This window comes from Hyperolius riggenbachi, chromosome 5 (genome assembly GCF_040937935.1).
Source record: "Hyperolius riggenbachi isolate aHypRig1 chromosome 5, aHypRig1.pri, whole genome shotgun sequence".
Classification (NCBI taxonomy): Eukaryota; Metazoa; Chordata; class Amphibia; order Anura; family Hyperoliidae; genus Hyperolius; species Hyperolius riggenbachi.
The window spans coordinates 55,652,251-55,678,300 of record NC_090650.1 but is presented as its reverse complement, the minus strand read 5'-3'; the positions used below and the strand labels follow the sequence as shown (position 1 = coordinate 55,678,300).

The 26,050-nt window shown below is 46.2% G+C and overlaps 1 protein-coding gene across 3 annotated transcripts in view; it reads left to right on the top strand.

Annotated features, from left to right (window-relative positions):
- The first annotated feature begins 12,137 nt into the window (after positions 1-12,137).
- Positions 12,138-26,050, top strand: part of WAC (WW domain containing adaptor with coiled-coil) — a 118,389-nt gene continuing 104,476 nt past the window's right edge. For all 3 annotated transcript variants that reach the window (XM_068235720.1, XM_068235719.1, XM_068235718.1), the window contains exons 1-2: positions 12,138-12,477; positions 12,641-12,674. In XM_068235720.1, coding sequence (XP_068091821.1) covers positions 12,437-12,477; positions 12,641-12,674 — 75 coding nt within the window. In that variant the 5' untranslated portion in view covers positions 12,138-12,436. The remainder of the gene's footprint in view (positions 12,478-12,640; positions 12,675-26,050) is intronic.

Genomic DNA, 26,050 nt, shown 5'->3' with positions numbered 1-26,050 from the left:
CCCACGGAGGTCTCGCTGCAGCCCTCCGAACAGCCGGCGACTGTGCCGACTGTTCAATTCAATATTTACCTTTGCAGGCTCCAGCGGGGGCGCTGTGGCTGCTTTCGCTCCGAAGGAGGCGGAAATACCCGATCTCAGTCGGGTCCGCTCTACTGCGCAGGCGCCGGAGACTTGCGCCTGCGCAGTAGAGCGGACCCGACGGCGATCGGGTATTTCCGCCTCCTTCGGAGCGAAAGCAGCCAGAGCGCCTGCGCAGGAGCCTGCAAAGGTAAATATTACGTCACCGCTGTACGGAGGGCTACAGCGAGACCCCCGAGGGACGCAGGACGGCGTGGGAAGCCTCATTAGGATCCTGAGGCTTCCCCCACCCGAGGTGCGTACCCCCCAGGGGCCGTTTTTTCGTTACAGTTCCTCTTTAAGGACCGGCCACTTTTTTTCCATTCAGACCACTGCAGCTTTCACGGTTTATTGCTCGCTCATACAACCTACCACCTAAATAAATTTTGGCTCCTTTTCTTGTCACTAATAAAGCTTTCTTTTGGTGCTATTTGATTGCTCCTGCGATTTTTACTTTTTATTATATTCAGCAAAAAAGACATGAATTTTGGCAAAAAAATGATTTTTTTAACTTTCTGTGCTGACAGTTTTCAAATAAAGTAAAATTTCTGTATACATGCAGCGCGAAAAATGTGGACAAACATGTTTTTGATAAAAAAAAACCCATTCAGTGTATATTTATTGGTTTGGGTAAAAGTTATAGCGTTTACAAACTATGGTGCAAAAAGTGAATTTTCCCATTTTCAAGCATCTCTGACTTTTCTGACCCTCTGTCATGTTTCATGAGGGGCTAGAATTCCAGGATAGTATAAATACCCCCCAAATGACCCCATTTTGGAAAGAAGACATCCCAAAGTATTCACTGAGAGGCATAGTGAGTTCATAGAAGATATTATTTTTTGTCACAAGTAAGCGGAAAATGACACTTTGTGAAAAAAAAAAAAAAAAAGTTTCCATTTCTTCTAACTTGCGACAAAAAAAAAATGAAATCTGCCACGGACTCACCATGCCCCTCTCTGAATACCTTGAAGGGTCTACTTTCCAAAATGGGGTCATTTGTGGGGTGTGTTTACTGTCCTGACATTTTGGGGGGTGCTAAATTGTAAGCACCCCTGTAAAGCCTAAAGGTGCTCATTGGACTTTGGACCCCTTAGCGCAGTTAGGCTGCAAAAAAGTGCCACACATGTGGTATTGCCGTACTCAGGAGAAGTAGTATAATGTGTTTTGGGGTGTATTTTTACACATACCCATGCTGGGTGGGAGAAATATCTCTGTAAATGACAATTTGTTAATTTTTTTTACACACAATTGTCCATTTACAGAGATCTTTCTCCCACTCAGCATGGGTATGTGTAAAAATACACCACAAAACACATTATACTACTTCTCCTGAGTACGGCGATACCACATGTGTGGCACTTTTTTGCACCCTAACTGCGCTAAAGGGCCCAAAGTCCAATGAGTACCTTTAGAATTTCACAGGTCATTTTGAGAAATTTCGTTTCAAGACTACTCCTCACGGTTTAGGGCCCCTAAAATGCCAGGGCAGTATAGGAACCCCACAAATGACCCCATTTTAGAAAGAAGACACCCCAAGGTATTCCGTTAGGAGTATGGTGAGTTCATAGAAGATTTTATTTTTTGTCAAAAGTTAGCGGAAAATGACACTTTGTGAAAAAACACAATTAAAATCAATTTCCGCTAACTTTTGACAAAAAATAAAATCTTCTATGAACTCACCATACTCCTAACGGAATACCTTGGGGTGTCTTCTTTCTAAAATGGGGTCATTTGTGGGGTTCCTATACTGCCCTGGCATTTTAGGGGCCCTAAACCGTGAGGAGTAGTCTTGAAACGAAATTTCTCAAAATGACCTGTGAAATTCTAAAGGTACTCATTGGACTTTGGGCCCTTTAGCGCAGTTAGGGTGCAAAAAAGTGCCACACATGTGGTATCGCCATACTCGGGAGAAGTAGTACAATGTGTTTTGGGGTGTATTTTTACACATACCCATGCTGGGTGGGAGAAATACCTCTGTAAATGGACAATTGTGTGTAAAAAAATCAAAAGATTGTCATTTACAGAGGTATTTCTCCCACCCAGCATGGGTATGTGTAAAAATACACCCCAAAACACATTATACTACTTCTCCCGAGTACGGCGATACCACATGTGTGGCACTTTTTTGCACCCTAACTGCACTAAGGGGCCCAAAGTCCAATGAGTACCTTTAGGATTTCACTGGTCATTTTTGTTTCAAGACTACTCCTCACGGTTTAGGGCCCCTAAAATGCCAGGGCAGTATAGGAACCCCACTAATGACCCCATTTTAGAAAGAAGACACCCCAAGGTATTCCGTTAGGAGTATGGTGAGTTCATAGAAGTTTTTATTTATTTGTCACAAGTTAGCGGAAATTGATTTTAATAGTTTTTTTTCACAAAGTGTCATTTTCCGCTAACTTGTGACAAAAAAATAAAATCTTCTATGAACTCACCATACTCCGTACGGAATACCTTTGGGTGTCTTCTTTCTAGAATGGGGTCATTTGTGGGGTTCCTATACTGCCCTGGCATTTTAGGGGCCCTAAACCGTGAGGAGTAGTCTTGAAACCAAATGTCGCAAAATGACCTGTGAAATCCTAAAGGTACTCATTGGACTTTGGGCCCCTTAGCGTACTTAGGGTGTAAAAAAGTGCCACACATGTGGTACCGCCGTACTCAGGAGAAGTAGTATAATGCGTTTTGGGGTGTATTTTTACACATACCCATGCTAAGTGGGAGAAATATCTCTGTAAATGACAATTGTTTGATTTTTTTACACACAATTGTCCATTTACATAGAAATTTCTCCCATCCAGCATGGGTATGTGTAAAAATACACCCCAAAACACATTATACTACTTTTCCTGAGTACGGCGGTACCACATGTGTGACAATTTTTTGCAGCCTAGGTGCGCTAAGGGGCCCAACGTCCTATTCACAGGTCATTTTGAAGCATTTGTTTTCTAGACTACTCCTCGCGGTTTAGGGCCCCTAAAATGCCAGGGCAGTATAGGAACCCCACAAGTGACCCCATTTTAGAAAGAAGACACCCCAAGGTATTCCGTTAGGTGTATGACGAGTTCATAGAAGATTTTATTTTTTGTCACAAGTTAGTGAAAAATGACACTTTGTGAAAAAAAAACAATAAAAATTAATTTCCGCTAACTTTTGACAAAAAATAAAATCTTCTATGAACTCGTCATACACCTAACAGAATACCTTGGGGTGTCTTTTTTTCTAAAATGGGGTCACTTGTGGGGTTCCTATACCGCCCTGGCATTTTACAGGCCCAAAACCGTGAGTAGTCTGGAAACCAAATGTCTCAAAATGACTGTTCAGGGGTGGAAGCATCTGCAAATTTTGATGACAGGTGGTCTATGAGGGGGCGAATTTTGTGGAACCGGTCATAAGCAGGGTGGCCTTTTAGATGACAGGTTGTATTGGGCCTGATCTGATGGATAGGAGTGCTAGGGGGGTGACAGGAGGTGATTGATGGGTGTCTCAGGGGGTGGTTAGAGGGGAAAATAGATGCAATCAATGCACTGGGGAGGTGATCGGAAGGGGGTCTGAGGGGGATCTGAGGGATTGGCCGAGTGATCAGGAGCCCACACGGGGCAAATTGGGGCCTGATCTGATGGGTAGGTGTGCTAGGGGGTGACAGGAGGTGATTGATGGGTGTCTCAAGATGTGATTAGAGGGGGGAATAGATGCAAGCAATGCACTGGCGAGGTGATCAGGGCTGGGGTCTGAGGGCATTTTGAGGGTGTGGGCGGGTGATTGAGTGCCCTAGGGGCAGATAGGGGTCTAATCTGATAGGTAGCAGTGACAGGGGGTGATTGATGGGTAATTAGTGGGTGTTTAGGGTAGAGAATAGATGGAAACACTGCGCTTGGGTGGTGATCTGATGTCGGATCTGCGGGCGATCTATTGGTGTGGGTGGGTGATCAGTTTGCCCGCAAGGGGCAGGTTAGGGGCTGATTGATGGGTGGCAGTGACAGCGGGTGATTGATGGGTGGCAGTGACAGGGGGTGATTGATGGGTGGCAGTGACAGGGGGTGATTGATGGGTGATTGATAGGTGATTGACAGGTAATCAGTGGGTTATTACAGGGGAGAACAGATGTAAATATTGCACTGGCGAATTGATAAGGGGGGGTCTGAGGGCAATCTGAGCGTGTAGGCGGGCGATTGGGTGCCCGCAAGGGGCAGATTAGGGTCTGATCTGATGGGTAACAGTGACAGGTGGTGATAGGTGGTGATAGGGGGTGATTGATGGGTAATTAGTGGGTGTTTAGAGGAGAGAATAGATGTAAACGCTGCGCTTGGGTGGTGATCTGATGTCGGATCTGCGGGCGATCTATTGGTGTGGGTGGGTGATCAGATTGCCCGCAAGGGGCAGGTTAGGGGCTGATTGTTGGGTGGCAGTGACAGGGGGTGATTGATGGGTGATAGGTGATTGGCAGGTGATTGACAGGTGATCAGTAGGTTATTACAGGGAAGGACAGATGTAATTAATGCACTGGCGAATTGATAAAGGGGGGGGGTCTGAGGGCAATCTGAGTGTGTGGGCGGGTGATTGGGTGCCCGCAAGGGGCAGATTAGGGTCTGATCTGATAGGTAACAGTGACAGGTGGTGATAGGGGGTGATTGATGGGTGATTGATGGGTAATTAGTGGGTGTTTAGAGAAGATAACAGATGTAAACAATACATTTGGGAGGTAATCTGACGGCGGGTTTGCGGGCGATCTAATGGTGTGGGTGGGTGATCAGATTGCCCGCAAGGGGCAGGTTAGGGGCTGATTGATGGGTGGCAGTGACAGGGGGTGACAGGGGGTGATTGATGGGTGATAGGTGATTGGCAGGTGATTGACAGGTGATCAGTGGGTTATTACAGGGAAGAACAGATGTAATTAATGCACTGGTGAATTGATAAAGGGGGGTCAGAGGGCAATCTGAGCGTGTGGGCGGGTGATTGGGTGCCCGCAAGGGGCAGATTAGGGTCTGATCTGATAGGTAAAAGTGACAGGTGGTGATAGGGGGTGATTGATGGGTGATTGATGGGTAATTAGTGGGTGTTTAGAGGAGAGAATAGATGTAAACAATGGATTTGGGAGGTGATCTGATGTCGGATCTGCGGACGATCTATTGGTGTGGGGGGGTGATCAGATTGCCCGCAAGGGGCAGGTTAGGGGCTGGCTGATGGGTGGCAGTGACAGGGGGTGATTGACGGGTGATTGACGGGTGATTGACAGGTGATTGACAGGTGATCAGGGGGATAGATGCATACAGTAAACAGGGGGGGTGGTCTGGGGGGGGGGGGGGTCTGGGGAGAATCTGAGGGGTGGGGGGTGATCAGGAGGGGGCAGGGAGCAGGGTGGGGGATAAAAAAAAAAATAGCGTTGACAGATAGTGACAGGGAGTGATTGATGGGTGATTAGGGGGGTGATTGGGTGCAAACAGGGGTCTGGGGGGTGGGCAGGGGGGGGTCTGATGGGTGCTGTGGGCGATCTGGGGCAGGGGGGGGAGAAATCAGTGTGCTTTGGTGCAGACTAGGGTGGCTGCAGCCTGCCCTGGTGGTCCCTCGGACACTGGGACCACCAGGGCAGGAGGCAGCCTGTATAATACACTTTGTAAACATTACAAAGTGTATTATACACTTTGTATGCGGTGATCGCGGGGTTAACATCCCGCCGGCGCTTCCGTATAGCCGGCGGGATGTTGCGGCGGGTGAGCGGCGCCAGGCGGAGGCGGAGGATCGCGTCACGGATGACGCGATCGCTCCGCCCATGCCCATACAAGGACCGCCGCCAATTGTCAATACGGCGATCCTTGCGGCGTCCACTTCCCGGCCGCCAATTGTACATACGGCGGTCGGGAAGTGGTTAAGTACTCGTCCCTCCCACTGCAAAGAAGTCAATCCTCCATGGGAGGGGCCTAACACTAACTAAATCCTAACCTATGTATATGCATAGCCTGGGTGCGCTCACAAGTAAAATTGAAAAATCAAAAATTGCGCAAAAGGTGGATCAGCGCAACACCAGGCCGATCACTTGACCTGTCTACCACTGGAGGATGTGTATTCGACCCCACAAGTGGGGCTTGCACTCTTTTGCAGGTAGGCACTAGTCTGTTTTTAAGTAGCGCTGCTCATTTCCTTGCTATGTACTAATTTAATTCGTTTTTGGTCAGCTGCTCCCACTTAACAGCCATGCTTTTGGTGTATATGCAGAGCTTCTGTTTGGGTTCAAGGTGCGTTTGTAGTTCCTGGGGGGGCTCAGCGCATCTTTGATTGGAGGCCATTCGGAGGTGGCCTGGTGTTGCGCTGATCCACCTTTTGTGCAATTTTCGATTTTTCAATTTTACTTGTGAGCGCACCCAGGCTATGCATATACATAGGTTAGGATTTAGTTAGTGTTAGGCCCCTCCCATGGAGAATTGACTTCTTCGCAGTGGGAGGGACGAGTACTTAATAGGTTGCATGCAAGCTGTTACAGGAAACCAACATCCTCCAGTGGTAGACAGGTCATGTGTATGCTCGGTGTGTATTCGACCCCATGCTTGGTGTGTATTCGACCCCACAAGTGGGGCTTGCACTCTTTTGCAGGTAGGCACTAGTCTGTTTTTAAGTAGCGCTGCTCATTTCCTTGCTATGCACTTATTCAGAAACCGTGTGTCATACCGACTTGGGACCTGGAGCCAAGACGTTCAGCTTTCTAAGGATGTTTCAGCCTTGCAAGAAAAGTAAATATATTTTTAACAAGAGGCTCCCAAATGTGCTGGACAGTATAATACGTAAGTACCGAAAATCTATTTATAAAACGATTGGAAAATCAGACAGTAAATCTGCTAAAAAATCTCATCATATTCCCAGCATAAAAGTCAGTTGTGATGTCAGGCAGTCTGATACTAATAGTCATGTAGTAGGCCAGACAGTCTGGTGCTAACAGTTAGGGCTGGTACACATGGGCGTTTTTGTGGTGTTTAACACGGCGTTTAAGACGCTGAGTTTTTTTGGATCTACCTCCGTCCCATTCAAGTGAATGAGAGCATTTAGAACTGGCTTTTGCAGGCTTTCGTGAAAGCCTGGCGGTAGATCCCAGCGTTGTTTCTAGTCTCGAAAGCAACATGTTGCTTTCAGAGGCGGTAAACGCCAGGAAACAATAGCAGAGACCAGAACTGCTAGCCTTAAATGCTTCCCAAAAGCCTTCAAAAGCTAGCGTCTAAATGCTGGCGTTTGAACGTGGCTCGAGCGAAAACTCGGCAGAAGCCCGTGAACCAGCCCCTAATTGGGAGGTCAAGCATTTTGATGCTAACAGTCAGTTGGAGGGTCAGGCAGTCTGCTGTTAAAAGTCAGTTGGGAGGTGAAGCAGTCTGATGGTCTCAGTCAGTTCGGGCGTCAGGCAGTCTGGTGCTAACAGTTAGGGCCTCGTTTCCACTAGGAGCGGTGCGATGCGGCTACATAGCCACTTCGCACAGCAGGTGTGCTGAAACACATGCATGGCAATGAAAGAGTTTCCACTGAGTGCATGTTGTGCTGAGCGGCGCAGAGCGATCCGAGAATCTGCAGCATGATGCAGATTCTTGCACGGTCGCATCCGCCCGCAGTCGTGTCCCATCTTTTCAATTGACTTCTGCATCGGGAGATGCGGAAGTGACGCGGCCGCCAGCGGAAATGATTCGATGTGGCTAGTCGGGAGGTCAGGCAGTCAAATACTACATGTCAGTTTGGAGGCCAGACAGTCTGTTGCTAGCAGTCAGTTGGGAGGTCAGGCAGTCTGGTGCTAGCAGTCAGTTGGGAGGTCAGGCAGTCTGATGGTCTCAGTCAGTTGGGAAGTCAGGCAGTCTGGAGGCAGACTATAGCAGAATAAACTGATGGTAACAAACTAGTTAGGACAAACATTGCCCCACAGCAGCCACTATGGCTGTTGCTAAATCCCTATTCACAAGTAATTACTGGCCACACTAGTTTCTCTTTTTGTTCTGCAGGGCTGTATGCAGTAGGACTGAAAGAAGAGACAGGCCAGCCATCAGATCAGAATGGCCCAGGTGGATAGCGAGGGAGCCAACACCCTAAGGGGGCTGAAGGAAGCCCCAGGTTAGTATAAATGTTTAGATTTTCTCTCAGGTTTTTGGCCCCTGATGCTTGGATTTGTTGTAAGTGGTGAACACAACAGAAGGCAAGTATCACTAAAGGGCTGCTGTTTAGGATTTGGTGTCATTTTCAGAGGTTTGGTGTTAAGGTTTAGGGTAGAGGAAGTATACTTTTTATTGGCTAGGTGTTAAGGAAAGAAAGAGGTTAACATTCTTCTGCAGTGCTTTACAGAGTCCATAGTCATGTCACTAACTGTCCTTCAGACCAGCTCGGAATTTAATCGCTACCACATTCAGTCAAACGTCCTTAGCATATTTTAAGCCAGTTTTCTCTACATTATTACACCATGTACCCCTTTATTAAACATGGTGTTTGAAGAGTAACTGGTGTGAATAACATCATCTGAAGTACCCTACTACCCTTAGAACATGTATATTTGTTAGGAGTGCTCAATTTTTGAGTATGATTACTTTTCAAAACATTGTCACAATGCCACAAAAGTCCAAATTAAATTGATGCTGTCACAAACTGTAAACTCCACAATACTTGTTTCAGCATGATCAAACCTGATCACGAGACCACAGAATTTTCATATAACACACGTGCAAGTTCACACCTTGACTTATATAAAAAAAATAAATATCAGCTACCTACAGCCCAAATTATAAGGTGGTAGTAATGTTTTATTGCATAATCCAGATACTTTCTGCACCAGTCTTCTTTTTTTTAATAAAGAATCACACACCTCAAAAGAACATTTGTTGGACCAATGCAGCAGTATCCAGTTATGCTCAAAAAATTCTGCACACTGTCAACCAGGTACCATCAGTTTATTGTTCCCTCCCAACAGGACACCATCTGACCGTTTAGCCAACAATCGTTTCTGGCCACACAGGGTCACCTTCATCAAGGCAACATGTACAGTACCATACTGTATTCGGTTCTGTGCCTTGACAAAGGGGACCATGTGTGGCCCAAACATAATTGGCTAAACAGTCAGAAGGTGTTCAGGTCGTGATGGAATAATAAACTGATAACTTCTGATGGACAGTGTGTGGACCTTCTTTGAGGACATTCTTCTTTAACAGAGTTAGCCAATCCTTTTAATTTAATAGCCCTTCATCGGAATGTAAAATCCTCATGACGGATAAAAAGCAAAAAGAAAAAGCGTACACTAAGTGCAGGCTTTTTAAAACTTTATTGAGATATTGGCATGCACATATGTAATATGAAGACATATATATACAGTATATATTCAGAACCTAGGCTCTAAGCACAATTTCTGGAGATAACAAATTAAAGGGACTCCGAGCACCTCTCATGGGCAAGCCTTTAAGCTAGATGACTTCCAACAAAGTTGTGCTATGACCCCTCTGGAGGAGCCTCTTGCAATGGCCATGCATGTCACTTCCTCCACCTTCTTTATTCAGTGATGCACTTCTCTAACAGAGAAGACAGGGGTGACTCGGAAGTTATAACATAGCCAAGATGGCAGCCGAGATATTTAAACTGAAATTGAATGAAAACTATTTGGTGTAGAACGGCGATTCAGGCATCAAATGAAAGAGGAGAGCAGAAAGCTACAGAAAGGTATGCATCTTAGTACTTTGCAGTACTGGTCGGAGTCTTAAAGGCATGCCCATGAGAGGTGCTCGGAGTCCCTTTAACTTACCAGTATGTTTTTGGGATGAAACTGGAGTGACGACCCAAATATGGGGATAACATACAAGCTCCAGGCAGTTGGTGTTCTGGACCACATTTGAATTAGGGACCCACCATTGGAAGGCAAGGGTGCTATCCACCAAACTAGGAACTGGATGATACCTTTTTTCAGATAAAAAAGGGACACCTGATGCCCCGTCACACACCTAGTCATACATACCACAAAAAATGAATAAGCAAAAAACATAGTTTTATAAATCCGGCTACTTTCAGACTGGGGTGTTGTGTTCCCTGTAAACATAGGATCGCAATGCAATTCAGGGGAAAAACTGCATTGCATGTTAAAGAGACCCTGAGATGGGGCTACAGCAATAAAAGATACATACCTGGGGCTTCCTCCAGCCCCCTCCGGCCTGATTGCTCCCATGCCACCGTCCTCCTGTTCTTCCACAATTGGCCACAGAATGTCCTCCGGTCCGGGGGCCAGCTGGGCATGCGCAGTTTGGCCATGTGCAGGCGCTCCCGCCACGTTCACGTCACCTGGAGCATTCTGTAGTACTCTGACGTAACTGCAATATCCTACATAATAATATACAAGTGTCCCTTCGTCCTGTCCCTGTGTCAGTGCTTTTGCGCTACTGCGCATGTCCTGCACTGACAGCCATTGGGACAGGATGCAGGACGGGCAGGCCAAGCGGGCGGGCGGGTGTGTGCGCGCATGCGGCGGTGACAGACCTAGAGCCCGTTTTTAAACGTGCTTATGTCACTAGTATGCTATAATAAATCAACATTGCTCTGATTCAATTGAGCTGGTGTCCATTTTCTGTATGTATCTTTGGAGGTGTGTGATGGTCACTCTTCTGGCACAGCAGTTCCTGTGTACAGGGGCGTAGCAATAGGGGTTGCAGAGGTTGCGACCGCATCGGGGCCCTTGGGCCAGAGGGGCCCCGAAGGGCCCTCCCTCAACTACAGTATTAGCTCTCTATTGGTCCTGTGCTCATAATAATCACTTCTATAGATACTTTGAATAGTGGTAATCATTAAGAAAATGTTCCCCATCTCCTTCGTGCATCTCTGACACTGTAGTTGCCATTGGCAGGTTTTGGTGCGCCGTATCAATTGTTATGTATAGAGTGCTTGGGGGGCCCCAATGTAAAACTTGCATCGGGGGCCCACAGCTCCTTAGCTACGCCACTGCCTGTGTACATGCACAAGACGTCTTTACTCGAGCCCAGTAAGATTGTGTGTACTTTTGGATAGCATCTTCCAAACATACATCTTTGAAAGCAATTATATCCTACATGTGGAACTATGGCAGAGACCACAAGTGAAATTCCAGCTTGCAGGGAGGCCCAATATGGGCCCTAACGTGCACCTTGCACAGTGCCTAAAAGTTTCCTTTATGTCTACTGGTGACATACCTCCCTTTTCCACTAGCGTGATTGCGTTTGCTGAATCACTAGCGATATTAAAATTGCTAGGGTTTGCTAAATAACTTAGGAATCGCGGTAGGTTATTTCCACTACCGCGATTCGATTTTTACACAAACGCGATCACGTGGCGGAGCGATTATTGCTGCGATTTTGCTATGCCCTGCAGTGCATAGCAAAATTGCAAACGCTATCGCCGGGGAAAAAAAAGGATTTTGCTGCATCGCAATTGCTATCTTTTAGCGCTAACGCTAGCGATTGCAAGTGAAAAAAGGGCCCTTAGAGATGAGAAAGATGGACTCTTAAGCCCTGCCACACCCCTGGTGACACACACCATAAATATTTCATAAGAAAAATATGTTGTTTTATAATTCAAACCACATTGGTCCTATGTATTCTGGTTCAGGATCCTTCATATTAACATTTGAAAATAAATGAGAAATATAACTATTTAAATAATAGGAGTAAAGTTTAGAATGAATTGAAAACATTTTACAGTACAAAAATACATATATACTCTGCTACTGCTACTACTCAGATCTGTACATCAGTCCTGAAAGAGGGACAAAATGAGGAAGAAATAGGGACATGGTTCCCAAAGAGGCGCTATCCCACCAAAAGAGGGACAGCTGTGAGCTATGCTGGTGGTACTTCTTGCTCTTATACTATCTATACCCAACAGGATAACATACTTTGGATACCCTCAGCTACTTATGTTTGTTTTCTTTGCAATAAAGTTTCACGTCTGACAGAAAAAAAAGATACACACGTCATAGACAAGCATTTTCATCTCTTACGTGTTGACGTTTTGCTGAAGGGGGCGGTTTCGCGCCTGCGCGCTAGTGCGTTGAGTAAGGCGGGGCAGCGCATGCGCGCTCCGGCGGCCAGGACGGGGACTGTGTAGTGCGCGTTCCCGAGTGTCCGCGCCGCCGCTGCGTCGTGCCGTCTGTGTCTGTGTGAGGGGGGGGAAATGGACCGCGGGCGCTCGCCCCATTAACCCAAGCCCCCCTGCAAGCGAGCAGAGTGCGCCGCCATTGTGCCGCCAGTGACGGAGCGGGCTTCTCTCCCCCGTGCAGCCCGCACCGCGCCCGCCCCACCGGGCGTCACCTGTCAGCCGCACTCTCGCCTCCACACCCCACTCACACACGGCATTGATGGTAATGTATGCAAGGAAACAACCGAGACTCAGTGATGGGTAACCGAACATTCCTTCCCCTTCTCTCCCTCTCCTCCCCCTCCTCTCCTCAGGCGGAGCCGCCATCTTCACTGCGAACCCCTCTCTCCCCCCCACCCCCATTTCCTGCCCCGTGTGTCTGTGCGCCCCCCTAACCGGCCTCTCTCTCTCTTCTCTCCCGCAGCTGTCACGACCGAAGGGACTCCCAACCCTACCAGGTACTTCAAGCGCCGCCGCCACTCCAGCTCAGGCTTCGGCCTGCACAGTAGGCCTCAGTGCGGAGATCTCGGGGCTGCTGCAGCCCTCTGAGCCCGGCTTCCTGGTGCTGCTAGGGGGGGCTTTTGGGGTGGAGGGTGGAAGAGTGCTAGGCTTATTCCAGCATGGCTGGACTAGACCAGTGTAAAATAATAGTTCCAGTGGAATAGAAATATAACGGATCTGACTGCAGAACCACAAGGCCCAGCAAGCCCTATAGGCTCTGACAGGCTGGTGTGTGACAAGTCTGCTTGAAAGCTAAAACTGTCCGTGGTGGGTAAAACTGAGGATCTGGAGATATGTGAACTTCCACGTTATAAACAGAGATGAACACAAATGCCAACTGTTGCAATGTTAGTTTTTTCTTCCCTCAACTAGAATTACTGTGGGCTAAATTGGAGCTTGGTATGAGGGGATCTGAATTAGAAACATGATTAAGATCACCAGCTTAGTTAAGGGGACCAATTACTGCTTCCTTCTTGTGGCAATATGGTAGCGATCAGTAATTTGTAAGCGTACATTTGAATACGGCGCTGGTAGACTTGGGCGCAGGATCCAGCTGTTAAATGGCTGGTCCTGCTTCTGCACAAGTCCGGGGCGTTTTAATTACTATTCCCCCTCCAGGCCGACATGGATAGTGGGGGAATGAAATAATTCGGCTTCCAGCGATTGCTGGAGGCCGAATTATTGTGTTTTTTAAGCAACTTCGGCTCCGTCTTCTGACGGAGCCGACCTTCCTCACTGAGCGCCGCTATAGACTGATTCCCATTACAGTCTATGGCGGCGCTGGCTGCGCCCAAATCTAGCAGCGCTGAAAAGCACTGCTCCGATTTGTAAGTATTAGGGGACACTGCAGAAACATCCACGCAACCAACCATACTGGGTTCCTAAAGTTGTGGAGGAGGCAGTGGCCGAGAGTCCTTGTTTGCAATCTTAGCATCAGTGTTGTACACTTGGTCCCCTATTTCTTACAAATTAGTGGACGCAACAAATTGACCCTTAGCAGGAAACGACAGGCCTCCTCAACTAGACTAGTGCCTGATTAAGTACATGATAAATTATCGATTGTTAGCCTCAATCTGATTACAACTACTGTGCCAATATCTAGTTCAGCCCAGGTTAGTCTAAACACTTTGTAGAGCAAGTCAGACCTTGGGTACCATTTCTAATCATGTATGCATTGGCATAAGGGATTGTTTATTACTTAAAGAGAACCCGAGGTGGGAATTACTTTTACTATTGGGGCACAGAGGCTGGTTGTGCGCACTAAGACCAGCCTCTGTTGCCCCATCGTGTGTCTCCATGTCCCCCCTGCTCGCCGCTATACCCCCCGCATTGCTGGCGACACGCAGCGTGTCGCCAGCTCAATGTTTACCTTGCGCTGTCAGTCAGCGCTGCTCCCCTGCCTCCTCTGCATCGGCGCACCCGCCCGTGTCCCTTCCCTCCCGCTGATAGGAGGGAAGTGACGCGGCGGGTGGCGCCGATGCGGAGGAGGCGGGGGAGCGGCGCTGACTGACAGCGCAAGGTAAACATTGAGCTGGCGACACAGCCAGCAATGCGGGGGGTATAGCGGCGAGCAGGGGGGACATGGAGGCACACGATGGGGCAACAGAGGCTGGTCTTAGTGCGCACAACCAGCCTCTGTGCCCCAATAGTAAAAGTAATTCCCACCTCGGGTTCTCTTTTATGGCCATTTTTGTAGTGCCACCATCTATTGTACAGAGTACAATACAGTTATAACATGGTACAAAGTCACAGACTGTGTCTCACTGTCTGGTTTACTGCTTCTTCAAAAGTACAGCCATTGACATGCATCACAGCATAAACAAGTTGGCAGGTGGGAAGAGGTGGGTGTAGGGGGTAACAGAACTGCCTGTTCTGTGTCCTGCACCCAACTCTTCCCACTTGCCACCTTATGTTTGTGCTGTGATGGATGTAAATGGCTGTACTCCTAAAGAAGCAATACACTAGCAGTGAGACAGTGCCCAGTCTGTGTCTTTGTGAACAAGTGTTTGTTTCCTTCCATATACTGTAAGCATGTCTTGCTGGAGCTGCAGCTTAAAGGAAACATCAGGGAAATTAAACTAATTCAGATTTACGTACCTGGGGCATCCTCCATCCCCTTCAGGTTTGTGTCCCTTGCCACAGCTCCGCTCTTCCCTCCATAGTAGCTGAGGACTCGGCAGCTACTGCTCATGTGAGAGCGCGGACACGCCACTCGTGTTCACGCTCCTTTCGCCAGGAGAGTTCTACGCAGGTGCATCACTTTTGTGCCCGCGCAGAATGCTCCTGGTGACGGGAGCATGAATGTGAGCGGCGTGGCTGCATGCTCGTACATGCGCAGTAGCAAGGTCGGCGGCTGCTACGGAGGGGACCCTGGGTGATCCGCTGAGAGTGGAGCTGCGGCGAGGGACACATAAGCTTGCAGGGGCTGGAGGAAGGCCCAGGTAAGTAAATCTGGATTAGCCTAATTTCCCTGATGTCTTCTTTAAAGTTTAAAGGATAGCTGAAGCTAGAGGGATATGGATGCTGCCATATTTATTTCCTTTTAAGCAATAATAGTTGCCTGGCTAACCTGCTGATGCTTTGCCTCTAATACTGTAGTAATAGACTCTGAACAAACATGCAGATCAAGTCTTTCTGACATCATTGTCATATCTGACCTGATAAGCTGCATGTTTGTTTCTGGTGTGATTCAGGCGCTACTGCAGTCAATAGATCAGCAGGGTTGCCAGGCAACTAGTATTGTTCAAAATGAAATAAATATGGCAGCCTCCATATTTTTCTCACTGCAGTTTTCCTTCAAAGGGACCAGAGCCTTTGGCCTGAAATGAGTGAAAGTGGGAGGAAATATATACTTACCTAGGTAAGGGGCAGCCTTTGAATTTAGTCCAGAGGATTCCTGTCTCTACCTCACTATTGCTGCTTGTGGACTTGCTGAAAGTATCCAAGCTTGACTGATAATTTGTTGCTGCAATCTCTCCTGTGTAAAAGGGGTGAGTGTTATGCGCAGTAAACTGAAGCTGCTTGTTCTTCAGAATGAGCGGCTTGAGCTATTGTGCAGGCACAGCCGTGGTTCGGGCATGTTCGTTCATGAAGGGGACTGTGGCCGCAAACTAATAAAGGGTCTTGGCCAGCAGTGGTGGGGTCGAGGAAGATGTGGGAAGGCTCTGGATTATCCAGAAGCTCCTCTATTTAGGTAAATATCCAACTTTTTAACTTATTTTTACAATGGTGGTTTCTTTTAAGTTGAGTGTTTATTCTTATAGTTAAAGGATACCTTAGCCTTCGTCACTTTTCATAACAGTGGGAGCAGGCATGTGCAGCAAGCGATCCTGATGCCCACTGCTCCCCGTTCTTCTCTGTCTACTTCTGTTATCTTATAAAGGCCGCCCAAAGCTACTTCTGGGTCAGTGAGCAGTGCGCGGGAGCTTGCCCGGCAATGCGCGGCTGTGGTTGGGTGTCCTCTGCACATTCAAACTATGTAGTGCATATGCGCAGAGCGCTCCCAGCCACGGGCGCACTGGAAGTACTTTCGGACAGCCTTTACAAGAAAATTGAGCTGGGCAGAGAAGAACGTTTTGAAAATTTGAGGAAACTTAAGGGATCTTTTAAAAGTCCACTACCAAGGTAAAATGCAACAATTCAAATGTGTACACATACATTTAAGATGTAGTTTTCTCCCAGAGCAGAATATACTGTGTATGACCTTCTTTCTTGTCCCTGCGGGTTTTATCAATCTGACTGAGATGTTTGTACTGGTGAATATCCTCATGGGGATTGTCAGTGTATCCTTTATTTTCAAATGCAGTTCCGCGGCAGCAGTGGCAAAATCCAGAATACTGTGCGCACAAAAACGGCTGTCTGGCAGGCTAGCATCTTTGCATAAGTCATATCCAGGGAATGCTTTTGTTTTCAATGTTTTTTTTTTTTTTTTATTGAATTATAAAAAAGTATCCTACATTCATAACAATTGAAGTCATATTTTAATAACAGCATATGTTTCCCAAGCAAGGGATAAGAAGCCCTTGTATCTTATGGGGTCATACCATGCCCCTGGACCAGTTTTGATGGTTTCTTGCTTATAGTAAACACAATCAAGGAAGCAGTTTTGAGAACACTTCAGCAGTACACATACGGTTTAAAGGGTGGGAGGAACATTTATGCTGTTGAGGTAACATTATGATCTGGTCATAAACTAGGCTTGCTCTTATTGGGCTGATGGGAGTGTGGAATGCTTTTGTTTAGTATAACAGAAACTCTTGAGAATCTCCCATGGGGAGATTGACTAATCTGAAACCTGTCAGTTAGGGTTTGTTGGTACACTGAAACTTTTACTGCGAGTGACATCCTATAACAATAAAAAAATAAAATAGTGACCTCTATAAAGGGAAAAAGTGGTTTACAGTGCATTTTACTCTGTTTCAAATCTTACAGTTCTTCTTGGTTCTTTAGGCCGGGTTTCCATTAGGCACTGCGCGTCCTACAAGACGTGCGGCAGCGCTTCCACTTCTGCGAGTGTGCAGCCGAATCCCGGAAGCAGCGCCATGCACGCTGCCACTCGCACCAAAACTGACAGCAATGTCGGCCGAATCACTATAGCAAGCGATTCAGCTGGCGGCACCATTATCCTCTATGGCAGTTTCCTCACGTGATTTGCCTGCGGGGAAACTGCGGATTCAGCCCGATTTCCGTGCTAGTGGAAACGCCCCTTAACCACTTAAGCCCTCGGTCGTTTTCACTTTATGCATCCGAGCAATGTTCACCTCCCATTCATTAACCTATAACTTTCACTACTTATCACAATGAAATAATCTATATCTTGTTTTTTCCGCCACCAATTAGACTTTCTTTGGGTGGTACATTTTGCTAAGAGCTACCTTACTGTAAATGCATTTTAACAGTAAGTATAAGAAAAAAAACTGAAGAAATTCATTATTTCTCAGTTTTCGGCCATTCTAGCTTTAAAATACATGCCTCCATAATTAAAACCCACATATTGTATTTGCCCATTTGTCCCGGTTATTTCACCATTTAAATTATGTCCCTATCGCAATGTATGGCGACAATATTTTATTTGGAAATAAGAGCATTTTCTGTTTTGCATCCATCACTATTTACAAGCTTAAAAAAAAATAGAAATATTTCATCTTTACATAGATATTTAAAAAGTTTAGACCCTTAGGTAAATATTTGTGTTATTTTATTAAACATTTTATGTGGGTATTTTTGGGAGGGTGGGATGTAAATAGTATTTGGGGTAAATATATGTTTATTTTTATTTCTTTTTTTACATTTAGATGTAGTTTTACTTTTTGGCCACAAGATGGCAACCTTGCGTTTGTTTACATGACGTCACTATAAGCGTACAATGTATGCTTAGAGGGACATAGGAGCCAGAAAAAGCGAAGCTTCCGAAAGAAGCTGTCGCTTTTTCTGCGGGGGAGAGGAATAAGTGATCGGGCACCATGGCCCGATTCATTGATTCCTGGGCTATCGAGCCGCGGACCGGGAGCACGCGTGCACGCGCCCGATCGGCTGCGGGAGCGCACATGTCCTCCTTGACGTAGAACTACGTCAAGGAGGACAAAGTAGTTAAAGTCCCCAGACAGTTTCCCATCTAACTAAACCCTGTTATGTTTTGCTAGATGCTTCTGGACCACCAGTAGCTGTTTAAAGGGAACCTAAACTGAGAAGGATATGGATTTTTCCTTTTAAAATAATACCAGTTGCTTGACTCTCCTGCTGATCCTGTGTCTGTAATACTTTTAGCCACAGCCCCTCAACAAGCATGCAGATCAGGTGCTCTGAAGTCAGACTGGATTAGCTGCATGCTTGTTCAGGTGTGTGATTCTGCCACTACTGCAGCCAAAGAGATCAGCAGGATTGCCAAGCAACTGGTATTGTTTAACCACCCTGGCGTTCTATTAAGATCGCCAGGGCGGCTGCGGGAGGGTTTTTTTTAAATAAAAAAAAAAAACTATTTCATGCAGCAAACTGAAAGTTGGCTGCATGAAAGCCCACTAGAGGGCGCTCCGGAGACGTTCTTCTGATCGCCTCCGGCGGCCAAAAGTAACACGGAAGGCCGCAATGAGCGGCCTTCCGTGTTTTGCTTACTTCGTCGCCATGGCGACGAGCGGAGTGACGTCATGGACATCAGCCGCCGTCCTGACGTCAGCCGCCTCCGATCCAGCCCTTAGCGCTGCCCGGAACTATTTGTTCCGGCTGCGCAGGGCTCAGGCGGCTGGGGGGACCCTCTTTCGCCGCTGCTCGCGGCGGATCCCAGCAGAGCGGCGGCGATCAGGCAGCACATGCGGCTGGCAAAGTGCCGGCTGCGTGTGCTGCTCTTTATTTCATAAAAATCGGCCGAGCAGGGCCTGAGCGGCACCCTCTGGCGGTAATGGACGAGCTGAGCTCGTCCATACCGCTAAGGTGGTTAAAAGGAAACATCCATATCCCTCTCAGTTAAGGGTCCCTTTAATGTAAAATAGCATGACCCCACATGCATCACGGGCATTGGCAATGTATAGTGCTAGACAGATTCTCACAAAATCTCCAAAACTTGTTCCTTGGTGGGTAAAACCGATTTGAAGAAATCTATGAACCTTTTCATGCACAACCGACACAGGATGTTTTGCTTGTTAATTCAGTGTCACCCAACAGTGAGGGATGGTTCACATTACAAGCGCTTTTCTAAGCGTCAGTGGTTTGAAGGCTCTTTGCTAATGTAATGTGGTGTTTGTTTTCACTTGGGTTAAGAGATTTTTTGAAGAAAAATCACACATAGCATTACTCCCGAGAAGCACTTTTTGAATTGCTGGTTCTTAGAAAAATGCTTGTGTTATGATCCAGCCCTTACTGGCTGTGACAATCTGACAGGTTGCTAAGCAGATGTTTCTGATGTTATCCTGCTAACAAGTATACCACACTGGTGTAACTTGGTTAATGGTGGATACCAGCGCCAGATGTTAATAAGCAAGCAGCCAGGGATCGGGTCTGTTCCTCAGACCCCACAAACAAGGAAAAACAGTACTAGTGATCCCAGTGCTATGTCTGTGCACAGTCCAGTGTCTTATCACCTCGACGCCTTACGTTTATTATATTGGCTTGTATGCAGTGTAAAACTGACCAGTTAAATGCACCTCCTGCTTAGTTTGATTAACCCCTCCTTAGCGTTCTGGACGAGCCGAGCTCGTCCAGTAAAGCCGGAGGGCTCCGCTCCGATTTGAATATCCTTTTTTTGAAACACGCAGGTAGCACTTTGCTAGCTGTGTGTTTCTCCGATCACCGCCGATCCGCCGCGTAATACCCCCCCCCCCCCCCGAGACCCTGTGCGCAGCCTGGCCAATCAGTGCCAGGCAGCACTGAGGGGTGGATCGGGACTTCAATGACGTCACAGGGAGCCATGGCGACGGGGAAGCCCTGAAGTAAATCCCGTTCACAACGGGATTTCCTGATGGGCATGATCGCTGGTGGCGATCTTAGGGGTGGGAGGGGGGTATCATGTAGCTAGCGCTAGGCTAGCTACATGATTAAAAAAAAAATTAGGTTCAAATAAACCACCCATGGCCGCGGGGATTTAGAACACCAGGGAGGTTAAAATAATCCCAAGCTGCATTCTTTCTGCATGATAGCTGGGGTTTTTAGTAGCATGATCAATGAGATGCAAATCATTTCTCCTTGCATTCAAATTTAATGTAAATGTTATGCAGCTTGAACTTGGCCAATAAAAACTGACAGGAAGTTACTCTGATTAGTTCAGTTTCAAGCTGCATACAATTTACATGAATTGTAGAATCAAGGAGAAGTTATTTGCATCTTATTGATTATTCCTGGTTATTAGTATGTCATTGGCCCCCTCTACTTGCAGGTTTTCTACTTTATATGACATGGTTATTCTTGTAGCCCCCAGGCTCCTTAAAGTGTACCTGAGACAATCATAGCAAAATGATTTATTCTTAACGGGGGCTTTCCATTTCCGTGTAGTCTGCTCCCTTGATGTCCTGCTGGTGCTCCTGTGGCCAAGAGCAATATGCGCATTTCATTAAAGGGAACCTGAACTGAATGGGAGGTAAAGAGTTTAACTTACCCGGGGCTATTACCAGCCCCCTGCGGCAGTCCTGTGCCCTCGGAGCCGCTCTGGAATCCTCCGGTGCCCCGCTGTCACTTAGTTTAGTTTTTGACGACTCACCAGACGGCCGGCCGCCATGCGTATTATTGGACGCATTCCCTAATGCAATTAGCGCTGTTGCGGACCGCAACACGTACAAAAATACGTGTTGCTGCATTCTGCACGCGTAGATATGTGGCAATGCGTATCTTTGTACGCGTTGAGGTCCGCAACAGCGCTAATTGCAGTAGGGAATGCGTCCAATAATATGCATGGCGGCCGGCCGACTGGTGAGTCGTCAAAAATGAAACTAAGTGACAGAAGGGGACCGGAGTATTCCAGAGCCGCTCCGAGGGCACAGGACTGCTGCAGGGGGCTGGTAAAAGCCCCAGGTAATAGAAACTTGTTACCCCCCGTTCAGTTAAGGTTCACTTTAAGACTGTAACTGCGCTTTGCCCAGAACACTCCTGGCAATTGGAGCATGATTGGGGGTGATCGTGGCTGGGCCTGAGCATGTGCAGTGGCCCGCAACCTATCTGAATCGTGGAGTTAACAGCGGCAGAATGGAGAGGCGCTAATGTACTACCGGAGTGTGGAGGAATCCCCAGGTATGTATATATCCTTTTGCTATGATCATCTCAGGTTTACTTTAAAGCTAAGGTGAACTGAAAATAAACTACTGATATAAACAGTTGTATCTATAGTCCAACTCCTAAATAGGACTTTCCTAGAATCTCACAGATTTATTTTGGGTTTTAAAAGAAAGCTAAGAAACATAAGTTCAATCTTTTTGTCTCAGCTGTATGACAGTCTTTTAATGCTTTACAGCTTTTTTTCTTGAACTAATAAACACTTTATCTATTTCCTGCACTCTGAAGTGCTTGCCAAGCAAGAGTTTTTATTTTTATGACTTATAATTAGTTATCTGTGAGAATTAAGTTAGTCACATTCAAGTCCAACTGAAGAACGTGTACTTAATTTATATGAATTCTTAACCCTTACAGTGAGAAAAAGTGAACACAACACTGTTCTACGTATGCTTGGGGACTGCACATATGTGGCATGATGAGATCATCGTGCATATTAGTTATGACCTTGAATCAAAACTAGCTTCCTCTTGCTAGGAGCTCCATCCCTAAATATACTTATTTATTGAAATAGACTGGCATTCCCTAATATGCCTATTAGCTTTGGCAGGTTTTTGCATGACTGCCTGATGTGAGGTATATGGAGGCTGACATATTTATTTCGTTTTAAACATTATCAGTTGCCTTACAGCCCTGCTGATCATTCTGACATCAATAGTATTTGAATCACATATTTGAAACAAGCATGTGGCAAATCTTTTCCAAAACACGCAAAACATATTGGTCTATGCACATCTTGTTACGTGAACAAAGAATGAAAAGTTTATTGCACATACACACTATCTATCCTATCTATCTATCGATCTATCTATCTATATATTTTCTCTCTCTCTCTCTCTGTGTGTAAAACTATTAGAGGCAAAGGATCGTCAGGGTATTGTTTAACAGGAAATAAACATGGCAACCTCTATATGTCTCTCACTTCAGATTACCTTTAAATCACAGAAATCTATCCCAGTCAAAACTGGCTCTCTGTATTCTTTTGCCTCTACTCAACCGCTTGTCTGACATAACCCACATACCTTCTACTGAAAGACTCAGCCCCACTATTAGTAATTTATGAAAGAAGTGCAAGACTTGTATACATACGGTATAGCCTTGAATATAAGTCGACACCGTGTATAAGTCAACTCTAATAATTGACCCTCTTAAGCTGGAATTTTGTATTGACTCGAGTAAAAGTCTACCCAACAAAGTTAATGGCTGCACTTGGGGACCAGGAAGAATTAACAGCTGCACTTAGGGACCAGGAGGAGTTAATTACTGCACTGCATACAGTACTGCAGCCATTAACCCCCTCCTGTCCCTTAAGTGCAACCAATAACTCCTCCAGGCCCTCAAGTGCAGCAATTATTTTCTCCCTTTCCTGCAGCCCAGTATTTCTCCCCCCTCTTTTCCCCTTCTTAATTGTTGTGGCCAGGACTATTAGACCTGTGCTTTCTTGGCGTTTCCTTTATCAAGAAAGTGTCACCACTGGATAAATTGCTGCAAAGGGGAATGTCACTAATAGTACACAAATTACTCAGTGGGCCAGTGTTGCTTGTGACTCTGGTATAAGTTGACTCCTAAACTTTTACTTAGTAAGTCAGACCTAAATGTCTAGACTTATAGTCGAATATATACAGTAATTTTCAATGGCAGGTCAATGTATGGTGGCTTGAAGAACTGTGACACTTAATGGATTAAATTAATTTGTATTCCATTTCTTCTGGAGGGAAGGGTCAGGTTTGGGTTATAAATTGTACCCACCCTTTCCTTCCTTGCTTTGCTGCTACCATTGGTCACCAGGCTTACTACCAGTAATCTTGTTCCCAGTATCCCATGACAAAGAGAATATCTGGCCAGAAGGTACAGTTGAGTAACACGGAGTAGGCTTAATTCATAGCTTAAAGAGAATCTGTAAGTTTGAAAGCAACTTGAAATGATCATATTATTTGAATGACCTTGCCCTCCTGGTCCCATCTGCACTATTGTTGTCGCTTCCCGTCGCTATTTTGGCTCCCAAAAAAAGCTATAAAAACTGTTTACAAAACAATCAAAATGGCCGCGAACCTGGAACTAGTGGCGTGTACGGGTGACGGGCACACCAGTCTGGAGCCGTGCACAAGCTCTATGCAGCTGTTCAGCGGCTCCCTTGCTCGCAGACATGCTCTGTGCAGGGACGCTGATTCATATGCAGAGATTGGCGAGATAGGACCACGCTTTACACAAGCGTGGAGGGGGCGCATCTTGAACTGCAATGGGTGTGCACTAGGCACCCCCATTGCAGCTGATGCCGCCTCCCCCATCGACAAGCCACGACATAGCTAGGGAAAGGGGAGATAACAAAGAGACTGGCAACTGAACACCAGGATTAACATGAGGAGGACTGCAGAGGTAACTCTACATGCTGAAGATAGGGGGGGGGGGGGAATTGGGCTGCTACACACTGAATATTGTAATTTGGCAGCGATCTTGCCGCAATTACTTTTGCATTTCTTATTCAAACGAGTGAGGATCATTGCAGAAATGTTGCATGCAGCGATTTTAAAAACACAACGCAAACTCTGCCATTGAGGACCAGGCCTAATAGTGATTTATTGTGGAACAATCTTGGTGGTTTTGCAAGGTGGGTGAAATATGTAAACTAAAAATTTGTTTAGGTGAAGTGATGAAGGATGGATCAAATTGCAACTTTTAGGGATGCAATTGTTCCAGGTGGTGCCGTCTGTTTTAATTCTGTAGTTTATTTTGGTCTAATGCTGGGGATAGACGGTACGTTTCTGTACCATGTATCGGCCAGCTGATAATATTCAGCTGGCCCGATCATGCCGCTCGACCCGCGCCCGCTCGATTCCCGCCGGCGGACAATGGCAGGGAATCGAGCGGTGATAAGGAAGCACCGGCGGGGATGCGCCGGCATCGAGCCGCCGGCTTGAACCAGCGCATAAAACAAGCCGTGTACGGCATTAGTTCTAGCAGCCCTCTGCATGTTTTTAACCCATTATTAGCTTCAATAAAGTTCTCGTTTGAGATGTTAACTGCTTTTGACCTTAGTCAGCAGAACTTGTGCTGTAAATTCTTGGAATGCTATGACACTGCACTGCTAGCAGAAAATATAGAATTTGAAAGCAGAAGCCCTCTGTTATTGTCTCACACTTCCCCCTAGCGACAAATGGCCATAAATACACGTTACAGCAGTGCTAATTAGAAGCAAGCGAATGTAACAAGTAAGAAATAAAAAAAGTGCTAAAATAAATTGGCCTCAAGCAATTGCAAGCCTCTAAATAAATTGGCTCTATAATGGTTAAGAAATCACCTGGGAGCTAGGAGAATTAATCCAGCTAACTCCCTCTGGGATCCTAATTCTCTGATCCTTTGAAGAACAGCATTGCCCAGTGTGCAGTATTGGTTTGTCAGCTTGGTACATAAGAATGAAGATAGTTAATGAGATGCTAAAAATTCCAGCTTGCATACAAATTTAACCCTTGCCGATCCCCAGTCAAACTTGGTCTGATAGTGGATTATTCCCAGGGCTGTGGAGTTGGTACAAAAATACTGACTGAGGGAAAAGTGGGTACCTCGGCTTGTACACTGGTCGGCTTATAAGCGAGTATATTCAGTAATTTCAGTTTACACTAGTCAGTGCACAGAGTATGGTAAAACTAAAAATGCTTAGAACTGTATACAAAAAAAGGTATGTGCTCAGACCAGGTATATACCTATATACTTGCTTGACATAAAATGGCACAACAAATGCATATTGCATAAGCTTGCTAGAATGTGCAGGGTCTAAACTAACTCACTGCTATTCCCTACAGAACTTGGCCCACACAACATTCTTTGCACCCCGGGGGGAGGGGCAGAGAACCGCAGACAGCCCACCGCCCGAGGGGGGGCCGTCTATGTGGCCCATCCACTGAATTAAATATCCCTACCTTGTAGAGAATTGCAACCAGCTACAAGAGTATGCAAGTTGAATGACCTGGGAGCGACATCACCAAATGAGGATTGGGGGGGGGGGGTTGTTTACAAACACAAAAGACTGTATTTTTGGGCCTGCATCTTTAGGACTGGTAGGTTGTCACTTTCATTTTGCTTTCAGAAGACACTTCCTTGTCAAGCATACATTTTTTTAAGCTCCCATTGCAATCTTCCATGAAGACCTGTGCCGGTGGGTTGCAGAACTTTTAATGTGCTCGTATTAGCAGTTCTTCAGAAGTGGTTTTTTTTTTTTTTTTTTTGTAGTCCACAGTTTATGGAATATGAACATGGTTTTACAATGCTTGTTTCTTCTGGCTTGCTATTGGTTTAATGTAGTAGAGTAACATGGCCCAGCAGGCATCATTGGCTTTTTATAGTTTTGATTCGCTTGAAAATTGAAAAGTGATTGCATTCTAGATGGGGGTTTATTGAGGTAGGTAAAACTGAAGTGCCTGGATTAGTGAAAGTATTTATCATGCACAACCCATGACATGTAGGTGCTCAAATGCTGTCCCCAATATTAAGCCTAATCTTCCTCTGCTGGATGACCCTTATCTACACTTTGTATAGATTTTTGAAGGATGTTGGCATTTCTCCTCCAAGTGATAGTTCTTTGGAT